Source organism: Melospiza georgiana, chromosome 5 (genome assembly GCF_028018845.1).
Source record: "Melospiza georgiana isolate bMelGeo1 chromosome 5, bMelGeo1.pri, whole genome shotgun sequence".
Lineage (NCBI taxonomy): Eukaryota > Metazoa > Chordata > Aves > Passeriformes > Passerellidae > Melospiza > Melospiza georgiana.
This window is the reverse complement of record NC_080434.1, coordinates 1495708-1508155: the sequence shown is the minus strand read 5'-3', so window position 1 is coordinate 1508155 and position 12448 is coordinate 1495708. Positions and strand designations below refer to the sequence as shown.

At 39.1% G+C, this 12448-nt stretch overlaps 1 protein-coding gene across 2 annotated transcripts in view; it reads left to right on the top strand.

Annotated features, from left to right (window-relative positions):
• Nucleotides 1-12448, top strand: part of MTUS1 (microtubule associated scaffold protein 1) — a 115614-nt gene that overhangs the window by 56953 nt on the left and 46213 nt on the right. The window contains exon 1 of one of the 2 annotated variants that reach the window (XM_058024143.1): nucleotides 9526-9994. The exons of the other annotated variant lie outside the window; for it this stretch is intronic. Within the exon in view, the coding sequence (XP_057880126.1) occupies nucleotides 9874-9994 (121 nt within the window). The 5' untranslated portion in view covers nucleotides 9526-9873. Of the gene's footprint in view, nucleotides 1-9525; nucleotides 9995-12448 lie in introns of those variants that run through there. 2 annotated transcript variants of the gene reach the window in all.

The window sequence follows — 12448 nt, the reverse complement described above, 5'->3', positions numbered from 1 at the left end:
GATCAGTTCAATTGAGGAAACTCCTAATAAGCAATAAAATCCATGTCTGGACTAGAAACTAGAAAAGTACATTTCTCTTACGCTTGCTTACCGTAGTCTCAAAATATAACTTTATTTCCCTCAAAATTCAGTGTGTAATCTCCCCTTTTTACTGCTTTAATAGACTTTTGCTTATGATTCATCTTTTCTGACCTAAAGAAAAGTGTAGCTACATAACTTTGAAAGTGTTGGATTTGAAAAACACAGCCAAACTCGAAATTGACTGTAATATTTAGCAATATTTTTATAAATGCTCTTTACTCATGCTTATGACTGTAAAATGGCTATATTTCAGTTTGTTTTAACAAACCTGAACTGCTTACTGTACTGAGTCAGTTTCCAAAACTGGAGATGTTAGACATTCAACTTAATACATTTCTAAGAGAGAATTAGTATAATATCCCATTTATGAATGCAGAGCTGTCTGGTGGAGTATTTTGCACTTTCAAGAAGCTTTTTTCCATCCTTACAGTTGCAGATAGTTCTCACAGAATAAAAATACTGTGTGACTGCTTGGATATTCTGCAGTACAATGTCTTACATTTTAAGAAAAGACAAATGGTCTTTTTTGAAATTAACTGAAATAATGCCAGCCAGTACCATGTAGAATGAGGCCCAGTATCTTTTTTTTTTTTTCTTTTGGCTTTGATATTACAGTGAAGCTTTGTTCTGATGACTACAGCTAGTATAAAGCTTTTGTTCTTTTATTTCAGTGCTGTAGTTGAGTCTACAGTTTTTAGCCTTATCCAGTCAGAAGTTCCAACCTCACTTCTCTTTCCCACCCATGTGCCCAGGACTAATTTGTTACAGCAGAACTCTGGTAATTTATTAACTCTTAACTAGGAGTTAATATTTTAACTCTTAATATCAGAATTCTGATATTAAGGTATAACTAAGTGTCTAGCTCAGTTGTTCATGCTGCCTTTCACATTTCTTCAAGGATGAGAAAATGGCAGATTTTTCTGGGTACACTTCTGTTCCCTTAATGTTAGTGCTGTTTCTCCATTTTCCATTCATTTACAGCAATGATGCACAGCCAGAATCTGCTTGATGAAGCAAGCCACAACACACTTTTAGTGTGCCTGTAAAACTGGACAGACTTGCCCATTTGCAGCAGTTTGTTTCTTGTTTGTATTAAAACATTCACAAGGCTTCTTTTTCTGAATTCTGTATTTTTCATGGGTGGTGTTCAGTGCATTAGATCAATTCTACAAGTTCTATAGTGTATTTCTTCAGCACTGGCTTTAAAGCTTAGGCAAAATTAAGTTCTTGGGAATGTTTTAGTACACTTCTTAACTTTCTAACTTCAAGTAATGATGTTTATGTGCACTTGCTGTAATGTCTTAATGTAAGTACGGATAAAAATGTTGCCTCTTATGAGATGGAATTTTCAACTATATGCAAGACTGCCTCTAAAAATGCATAAAGTAAGTGCTGTTTCCTTTTTGCTTCAGCTTCCCTGTAGAAAAAGCTGGCTGTGTCTAATGCCTCTGTAGTATATTGCAGTGCAGTGTGTGTGGAGGCAGTGGGTATTCACAGCTCAGGTCTCTGTTACTGGCCAAACATTAAGTTACAGCACAGTAATCTCTGAACCCATGTAAGTCAAGCAAAAGCAAATATCCTGTTTGGCAGTTCCAAAGGTAAAGCAATCACTTTGGGAATAAAGCATGTGAATATTTGGCTTATCCTGGTTTTCCATGACCCTGAATGGGATCTGTGGTGTATTATGGATAATAAGTTAGAGTTACATGTGCAGCATAAGACCATTGTCAGGATAACAGCAAGGACAACTGATGGATACACCTGTAAAGTGTTATTCAATATGAACAGTGTGATTTATGTTGTATGTTTTAGCACTGGGATAGAGTATGCAGCATAGAATTGGTTACTAAAGGCTGTAGAAGCCATGACCATCAAAGAAGCTTTATCAAAAAGGGTACATGCTCCACCATGGTGTTCTGTTTTCTTACTATCTTAAAGAAAGGATGTTTGTTTTAGTTCAGCTGTTTGTGAGAAAATATAACACTGAGAGAGGGAAGAAATTATGTCAGGGGGCTTATTGCAGCAGTGAGTAATAGCTCAAATGGAAGAATAATGTGTAAATGTAACAGTCTAAGAAGTTGTCCCTTGGAGCAGGTTGTTAAAGGTGGGGTCTGACTCTTCACTCAAACCCTTTTACTGGGATAAGATGGTTTTGCTAACAAAATACTCTTCTTCAGACAAAAGTTGGAGGCATACTTTAAGGTTCAGTTTACACCCCTTTCTTTCATGCTCTTAGTTATCCCTGTTGAAACTTGAGAGGAAGCAGTTCTTATGTTGTGGATTCTTTGATAGAATAGGTTGCTCTCAAAATACTTTCCAGGTCTGAAAAACAAGGATTGATGTTTTTCACACTCTGATTGTGCTTTGTCAACAACAAACAAGACTTAATATTTTAAAATTACATGTTATACTGTGTCAAAATGTGTATTTTTCTTAAAAATTGGGAAGAATATTCTGAGATGTGATGCACATTTTTTTGAGTGCCAAATACTTAGGTCTCCATTTGACTGGCATTCAGCAATGTATGGCAAATTACCCCAAATGATGAGGAATATCTGCTCAAGTAACTCATTAGGGCTCTGTTTCTCCTTTTCTATCTGATTAGAAAATAGGGGCTTGTTATTGATTGGAGAGTGGTGTGTATTTGCTTGTTAGAGTTTTTGCAAGTGTAGAAGAATCTGTGCAGGCAGTGGTGCTGCTTGGAGACTTGAAAAGGCCTTGATAAGTATGTGAACATACATGCCCTGAGAGCCAAGAGGTGCAGGTCTTACACATTGCAGAAATGGGACTTCTGACTAGCTCTGACTGGGAATTTCAATATAGATGCATTGGATAGACTGGATTCTCAGTCTCTGGTGTTAAGAGCTTTAGCATTTGTAAATAAGTTGGGTTCATCAGTTTTTCTGTCTCTGTCCCTATCTCCACAAGAAAAGCCAGGAAATCCCGAAGAAGAACTTGGAACAGTTTTGTATGTTTTGGGGTGATTCTGTATTCATTTAAAACAGTTACTGTTTTATACACTGGAATTTCTGGGAGTTGAACAATGCAAACTAATATTTTCCCTTTATCCCTTGAAAAGCAACGGACATCAGGCTTAAACCTCTTTTTGCAGATTTTTTACTGTGGCTGGACAATTTTGTTGCCTTTCTAGCTGCAATAGAAAGCTGGCTATAGTCTTTTTTTAGATTTTTTTTCATTCATGTGAACTATGAGGACTATCTGAATGACTCGATTGTCTCGTGATCTAACCTTAGAATACCTTCAGGCTAATGCTCTTATAAACAGACAGCAAAGCTAAGTAGAGTAGCTACTGCATGTGAACTAGCTATGAAGGCTGGCATTTGTTTTGCCATTTCTATATAAATAAATACATATAATCTACATGTATGAATTGGAGCTTCTTAATGATTGTATTCATTGGGGACATATAATGATATTTATTTTGAAGAGTTAAAGGAATGTCTGTAAACCTGAAATAATTTTTGAAACACAATAGCTGTTGCCTTCTTGGCCAGATTTTTTCACTGTTACTAAATATAGTACAACAACTGGGTCTAAGGATTTAATTTCTTGGGTGAGAACCAGAATGCTCCAGAAGTTTTCAAAGTGGAATGGCTGGTTTTGATAATCAGAGAATGCCACTCTAAACTCTGAAGTAATCTGTTTTGAGTGGGGTTTTTTGGTTTGATTGTTTATATTTAAACAAATGGTGTTTTTCTGATATAGTGTGTTTGTTACAATAGGCAATAGGATGCAAAAAAGACAGAGGTACATGACAACAGCATATTAACATGTACTAGATTTGGTCCCTTCAGCTAAGTCTATCAGTGTATTTGCATTCATGTTCCTTGTGTTCTTCCCAAATTTGATCTTCTGAAAGTTAGCCATTTGGGAAGTTTGTCTGTTGTTGGGTGCTAATAGCACTGTTCCCTGTGCCTTCAACAGATATTTTTACAAAAAAACAAGGAATTCCAAAACCTCAAGGTTTGCTGTGGAGTGACATATGAGCCATCTAATTTAAGTGGTAGTAGTATTGTGTGGGCAGTTTGTCAGATTGATGGACTGAAAATGTTTATGAATGATTATATTTAAAATTCCAGCAATGAGGACTTGGTAGGGATTTTACCAGTTTTGCTATCATGACAGATGATCATTCATTAAGGCCTTTTGTAGCCCAACCAAAATGGTTTTCACACTACCAGGTCTTTTTCTTCTGTTAATGCTTTTAAGTAAGGACCTGTTTTGTGGATTACAGGTTAGATATTTCAGAGTTCTCTGTTATTATTTAGTTCCAGACTTCTGTGAGAACCTTGCTCTCCAGCTCCACACATCCATAGTCCAAACAAGTGGTGGTGCAGAGGTATGCAGGCTTTCTACAGCAGGAATGTTTGTAGTTTATTTCTGTGGTATTTATTCTCTTGTGGGGAGGAATGTCTGTGGTTCTCTTCCCTGGTATTTATTTTGATGTTTCACAATAACAAGCCACACAGGAGAGCAGCACAGAGCTTTGGTTTTCTCACACTTGTCTAAATATTGGGTAGGCCAGCTTCTGTGTGAGTGGAGAGGGCAGCTGAAAGGGATATCTACAGACTGCATCAGCTCAGTCCAAGTGATAGATAGAGAAAATTCCAGTGTTGGGAACTGGAATTCGTTGGACCCTGTTAGGGGCTTAAGTGAACATAATACTTGAGAGATCGTTGAGCTGTCAAGAAGTGTGAAACTCATGGCCTTGTGTCAAAGATGATTGAACAACTTGTACATCTGCCTTTTTTTCTGCATGTCTGCAGTGAGGGAGGGTGTGCAAAGCCCACACAGGTAGGCAAAAGTCAGTGAGTTATCTTGAATGTCTTTTGTGCTGTCCAGATAAACCACTGTCATGTCATAGGGCATAAACTTGCCAAATTGACTTTGTTTACAGTACTGCTCTTTCTTAGAGGCTCTCTGGGTATTGTTGTGAGGCCATGGATGAGATGCATGTGCATGGGGAATGTAAATCAGTATTTTGTAAATAAATAATTAATTTGGGCTGTGGGTCTAGTTAAAGCATTTGTTTTTCCTTTGTTGCATGAGGTTTGAGCTCACAAGAACTTAAGCATACACCTACCCTGTTTCTGAATGGCAGCAAAGAGGTGGTTGTGAGTCTTTTTCACATCTGGCCAGATCATTGAAGGGCATTTTATTTCAAATTTTAGTGCATTTTACTCTAACATTATTGATATTGTACAGTGTTGTAGAGTAGTAGCTCTGTAGGATTTTGACTGAGGAAGTCTTACCAAAATGCCATTTTGAAAGGGACATCCTGCAAATGCACTTCCCTTATATCAGAAGTTAAAAATGAAATTATTCTTGTAGTGTTTTGTGGCTATTCTCACTTATAAAAGAGTGAAGATAATGTAAATGCCACTGTTGCATGTGGGAGACACAGATCAGCCTGATTCCTGTATCAGTTTGCCCGGGAATCCACTGCAGCATCACCTTCAGTTTAACAGGCTGCTGAATTTATAATGATTAAAAGCTTCTGTGTACAGAAAGAAGAAACATAAATTATTTAGGATATTAGTTCCTGCTCTGAGGAAGGGAGATGTTTCCCTTTTTTTTTTTTTTTCAGGAGAGGATTTGAGCTTAAAATTAGTCTTGAAGCTGCAGTTTGCATTCATTGTGGCAGCAAGTACTGTTGCCTACAGGACGATTAGCTTTTCAAAGTGGAGCACTGGCTAGAGCAAGCAGATCACAGGAGAGTGGAGTGGGAGCAGTCATTTTCCAGAAATAAAAATGAGGACACAGATGACCCTTTGGCTCTTAGCAGGTTCCTGCTTTTTGCATCTCTCTTTGCATAAGCAATTACCCTTCAGTTCTTCCTGAAGTAAAGCATGCCAGTAAAATCCATCTGCTCTGCACTGCTCTTGCTGTCTTGTGACATGGAGCCAAGTGTCCTTTACATGGACTTCTTGGATCTAAATATCTAGCTCCCGATTTAGACCTTTATACAGTGAGACACTTAACTGTGTTCCAGTGGCATTTTTCGAGATTGTTGGGTGAGGAGAGAGGGAAAGGGAGAGCAGAAACGCAGACACTGTGGATTAGGCCTCGTGAGGCTGAATTGAGAGCCTATACATGCCAGTGTGCTTTGCTTCTTTTTTTTCATATTGCTAATGTTCCCAGGAATGGCAGATTTACTAAATCTGCTGAGGTTAAAATAGGTGTGGCCCCTCCATCAATCTGATGGTGTCATCAGGTACTGATGCATTTAGCAACTCAGACTGAATTACATGGTCATAACAGGACAGAGCCCCTTTTTCCATGTTAATCACAAGTTCTGGCTTTGGAGTCAGAGGGAAGCCAGCAGTAAGATGCTAGTAAATAAAATCTGTCTTGTCCTTTTGTCCTTTGTATATTGCTTCCTATTTTATTCTGCTCTTTTCTGTCATCCTTCTCTAATGTCAAGAAAGAGAAAGACCTGTCTGTGATCCTCATGTTATGCATGAAATGCAGACAGTGCATGCTCCTGGCGTGCTCTGTTAAGATCCCGTGGATCACGCCCTGGCTTTGTAGTCTGGCAGCACGAGGCCCTAGATGGCTGTCGTGGGAGTGCAGACAGGAGTGGAAGGTGCTGTTTTCCTGAGCCAAGGAAGCCATGCTGGCACATGCCCGGCCACCACGGTGGAGCTGTGCTGTGGTGTGACACTGAGCTCTAGAAGGGTTATTGGAGGAGCCTCTCTGCAAGTTGAATCTTGCCTGGGAGCTGTTCAGACTGGTGTGGGCAGTGCTCTTGCTGGCTGCTGTCAGAGCACTCAGAGCACTGGGTGCTAGATGGCACTACATGAGACATGCATCCATTGCTCTTTATTTGTGCTCTCAGGTCTGCTTCTGAATAACACAGACTTGTTTCAAGTTTCTGGGGTTTAATAGAATTAAAACTCTAGAGGCTGGAAAGGCATTTTTGTCAGACTAGAATGTTTTTTACAAATAATATGATGCATCTGTTTCTTCATGGCCTATTTTCCCCAAACAAAGAGCAGGAAAGAAGAGGCAGTAAAAGTATTATTTGTGTATCTTGGTAGAAGCAGTTTTGGTCTTTCCTAAAAGGATTTTGATGTTCATATAGAGCTTTGGTCTGCTCATATTTTGTATGGTGATTCATTCCTTCTGCAGTTTCCAAACTGGTTCATTACATCATGTTTTTCCTGTAGAGATTCTTTGTTCTAGCTCCGATTCCTAGGAGGTTTCAACGGGGTGTTCCATCTTCTCTGGTTTTACAGCCAATGAGGAGTTCTTTACCTTTCTCCTAAGCACTGATGCAAGTATGGGGAGAAGTGGTGGGTTGTTTTTTGGATGTGTTTTGTTGGTTTGCAGTGGTTTGGGTTTTTTTTTTAGCCTGATTGGATTGTTTCCACCTTTGAGAGCATCAGATTGGGAAGGTGAGAAAATATTTACTACATAGGGCAGCTTCTCCCTTGGAGGAATGTGGGAATAGGAGGGAAATAAAAGGGAGTTCTTCTGGGGATGCCCTGGCAAAAGGGTAAAACTTGATGTAGCTGGGTGCTAAATGATGTCTGAAGACTGGCTGTATGCCCAGCAAAAATCTCAAAATGCCTTAATTAAGAAAGGATTTAACAATAACAATCTAATATTTGATGAGATGTGCTAATGAAACTGTGCATGTGTGAATGCACAAGTCTACTGAACTGTGCTGTAACAAGCCTTCTGGTTTACTGCTCAGCGTGGTTTTCAAGCATCACAATAATGCAGCCCAGAAAGGGGCAGTGTCTTTGATAATAGTATTGGATTAGGAAAGAGTCTGGAACTGCAGGCTGTTGGAAAGATAGATGAACACACATTGCTGTGCCAAAGCTCTTCAGACTAGAAGGAATAGATGAGGTTTTATAGCAGTAATGACATGCATGCCCTGCTGTGTTTAGAGGCTGCCCTGGGAACCTAACAAAAAAACCTAATTTACTGTCTTTGTACTTATTTTGAATGGTTTTGTGTGGACTGAAGATGTATTATAGTACTTCAGAGTTGGTGTTCCATCAGTGTGCGGGGAAATAGATATTTTGGTACCTGCTTTGAAAACATGCTGGTGCATTCTCACACAGTCTGCTGTGGAGGCTGCCTTGGTGGGTCTGTCTGGGTGCTGTGCTGCAGCTCTTCTGCTCTACATACAGTGAGCATCTGCTTCACTGTCACTGCACCGGGCTCTGCGTGATCTCAGAGATATCCAGACACAGCAGCAACATGCTATTTTTAGTTCTAGCTGATGTGGAAAATAAGCTGTATAAATTTAAAGTGCATCTTGAGCAAGTAAGACATGCTATTAAAATATGAAAGTTAGATTTGTAAGGTAAGGAGGTAAAGAGAGGGCAGGTAAGGCACTGCTGAAATGAGAGCTGTCACTGTGATATTTAATTTGGCTTATACCTGCTTCAGACTAAGCTGAGCTAATTGTTTCTGGATGTGGAAAAACTGTTCAAAGGTATAGATGTTAGAGAAAATTGGCTGGGGTTTGCTGAAAAGGTAGAAGTGCAGAATCAATGGAAAAGTACCTAATTTTGTTGTCTCTAAAGAGTGACAAAGTCTGTGGAGGCCAGCTCTTCAAACAACGCCAAAGAAGTGTGAGCTGCCACTGTCTTGTCTCCAGCACTGGCTGAGAGTACTTGGGTGGTCTCTGCTGCAGTGGCTGCCTGGTAAGGCAGCTGCTGACCTCAGAAAAAGTAGTGAAATGTTTCTTTTTGCACAGGAACGTGGCCAGGGCATATATGTCTAGTCATGGTCACGGGTAAAAAATGTGACATTTTCTAATATGTAAAACAGTTATTCCTTTATTTTATAATTTTTTTTTAAATTTAATTTTTGCTGATGGCAGTGGACTTCAACAAAGTATATGCAAAACTTTTCAGCTTGTTAAATAGTAAGAGGAAACTTTTTATATGAGGGCTACTCAAATATGGGGAGTACATCTCTGCGTAAGAATTCCTCCAACACTGCTTATTTGCCTCAGTGTTTGGGTGCCTTCAAAACCCAGCTGGCAGAGAACTGTTTTAATGTGAATTAATGCCCGAGTCCTTCTCCTCTGATGCTAAATAGAAGCATCTGCAGTGTTGAGCTGCCAAGCTAAGCAGAATTTCCCTTAAGTAGCTCTTAAATAGTGAATTGTTCTTAGAGAATAGATGTGTCTTTGGATTTGTTAGTACTTTAAATGTGGATGTAATATTTGATTGAAAGAAACAGTTTTAAAAAGTGCACCCTGAGAAGATTTTTGGAGAGCAAAGCTGAACTATGCCTCCAGGAATATTCAAATAATGTTCCTTACAGTTTCCAAAGAAAAATTACATGGACTGTGACATTGCCGGGTGATATATTCAGCTGGTGAGACCACCCACTTCCTCCTCCTCCCTCCTCATCCTCCTCCTCCCATTTCTCCTTTTCCAGTTCCCAGCTCACGGAGTCCCGTAGCAGATTGAGCATCGGTACTGTGATGCAATTCAGAGGCTGCTGGTTTGCGAAACCACTAAGTCGGTTTTATTCTGAGGACAAGCTTTGTTTCCAGAACATCTGGTGAGGAGAAGCTGCCAGCAGCATTTACATTGTGGATATCTGCTTTTACTGATTTTTTTGCTTGTCTGTGCATAAGGAGTGGAGCAGCAAAGGAATGGAGACCTGATTATTTCTTCAAGCCTGTTTTCTTTAGCAAGAATTGCTCATTTCTGCCAGTAGTGATTTAAAAACATAGTATGTGACGGTACATGGAGGCTGTTGTTTCTTGCTTGTTTGTCTTCCCACTGCACTGAAGACATGTTATGGTCCCCGAAATTTTCCTTGTCCAACATGCGCATAAGGCTGACAGCAAAGGGATTGCTCCGAAACATCCGTCTGCCTTCTGGCTACAAGAAAAGCACTGTTATATTTCATACAGGTTTGTGTATTTTTAATATGATGATTAGAGCATGCACTGAGTATCTTGTTTACTTTAACAGCATCTTATTTTTAGCAAGTAAGAATTGTACTGGGCATGAAAGTTTTTGAATTTCAGACAGAAGTCTGACTTTCAAGCAGTTTCATATTCTAAGCCTCTACATGTGTGCTGAGCTGCTTGTTTGGAAGATAGTTATTCTGTTTGTGAAATGCAAATTGGGATTTGTTCTTTCCTTGCATAAATCCAAAAATAGTATCAGGAAGTCTGTGCTATTAAATATTTATCTAATCATTTAAATGGTTATCTGCTGGGAACACTGTCTTTTCTGTATCTTATTTGGGTGCAAGAGGGGAAGAAGGGAGGGAAGTGGAATGAATACAGGCTGTCATGGTGTGGCTTTCTGTCTGTGGGAAATATTTGAATACTTACCTGTAGGTAGCTGTTATCACAGTTGTGCTAAATACCTCTTACTTGCAAGTGGAACAAAGAAAACTTTTGTGCCTGTTCTTTCAAGAGAAACGTAAAAGGTACAACGTTTTGAGACACTGGAGACAAGTGTGTGTGTTTAATTCAACACACACAGAGAACACAACAAACAAAAAAAAAATTACAAAATTCTCAGCTGCATCTGACCTGATTTTTATTTTCAGTGTCAGGTGAAGCAAATAAAGCAAGTTTATGGAAGGTGGGCTTTATTCCAGGATATATATGTGTCATTTTGGGGGTGAGGGGTGGAAGTTGTTTTTTTTGTTTGAGCTGAGCTATGTGACATCTAGAGATACCCGAGAGCACCTTATATAAGTATTGTTCTCCACTGTACTATTTAAAATTTTCTTTCCTTTTACTTAGAGGGAGGAAGCAGCTACATAAGCTACTTTTGCAGAAGTTCTTCAAGAATTTCCTCTCTCACTGGAATACCACCCTTTCTGCTTTTATTTTCTTGGAGTTGAGTGCTACCAGTCAGCTTTCCTTACTGTGCTGTCTTTTCACATGGCAGCTTAAACCATTTGCCTTGTCATTTCTTATCCTTGCCAAAGTAAATCCAGCTTCAAAATTCTTCTGGGATGATAAATGCATTTATGAACATAATACAGGCCAACTGTACAATATAGGCTTCTGTTTGCAGGTTGCTTGTGTTGGCTTTAAACTAGGATTTAAATATCTTGATGCCAAAAACTCTTATGTAAAGGGTGTCTTTGTGCATATAACTGTATAAATAATGTGAAATTTCTACATAACACATACTCCAGGATCAAAAATCCTAAAGAAGAAGATAAGGGGAGATAATGTTCAGTCTTCCAGATGTTCATTAAGTGCTACTGAAATTTGTGTAATTTTGGAAAGATTAGTGTCAGTGCATGTATTAAGAGAATTTTGCAATTATAAGAATCGGCTTTTGGTTTCATTTATTTTGAGCGAATGTGAAAGCAAAGCCTGCCTGAAGGTGTCTGTGAAATACAACATGTAAAATAGATTGCAAGCCCTGTGTTCTAGTTGAGCAGCGCTACATTAAATAAGAAGTGCTGAACAGACCTTTTGTGTGTTTTCTCTATGTACAGTATGTACAGACTAATAGCACAGTACTGAAGCCTCAGAGGTTTTTGCCTGCTTTCCCCCTTCTGCTTTGCTGTCCTTGTGTCTTGTAGGAAGTTAGTATGTTAGCAGAAAGATGACCAGTGGTTAGCTAGAGCTGAGTATACCAAAAAAGTAGGGCATGTGAAAACCAGGTCATAGTCTGTAGTGGAGAATGCAAGTATGTATAGATAATACTGCGGGTTAGGAAACAGCAGAATGCATCGAAGCTTGTTAGTGATTATTTCAGGCTCATAAAACTCAGCAACAGTACATGGGGCAATGATTGTGTATATCACAAGCCTAAAAGGTTATTTTCTGTTGTTGTTAAATGCCAGGAGGAGCCATATTTAGTTTTGCAGCACCAATATGACTGTCATTTCTTGTAGTGGTTTAATTTGTTTAAAATGACGTGTGGCTTCTTTCCAAGGTCACATGAGCGGTAGGCACAATAAACAGTATAGAGTGTGTCAATAAATAAGGGAAGGGGTAAATGCCAGATGGAATTTCAGGGTTCATCTAGGAACATGAATATGTATGAGTGTTATGTAAACAACACTGAGTTCCAGTTTTGATGTAGATTGCACTTCTAAGAAGCTTTATCATGAATTTCATTCTTTGCTCTCTTTGACCATAGCATAGATCTTGACTGCCTTTATTACTATAGACCACCCTTAAGATACTTGCAGCAATTGTTGAAGTGTAGAATTTTGAAGTTATCTAGAGCACAGGTCAGGTTGGATTGTTCTGTTGTCATATTGTGCTTGACAATTGCAGTGCAGTGACTTAGTGAGGTTAGGATGTAAGCACTTTTGGGAGGAAGAGGATGGAACTTGTTCTTGGCTTTTCGGTATGACCTGAGGGTAGTTTGCAGCAGCCTGA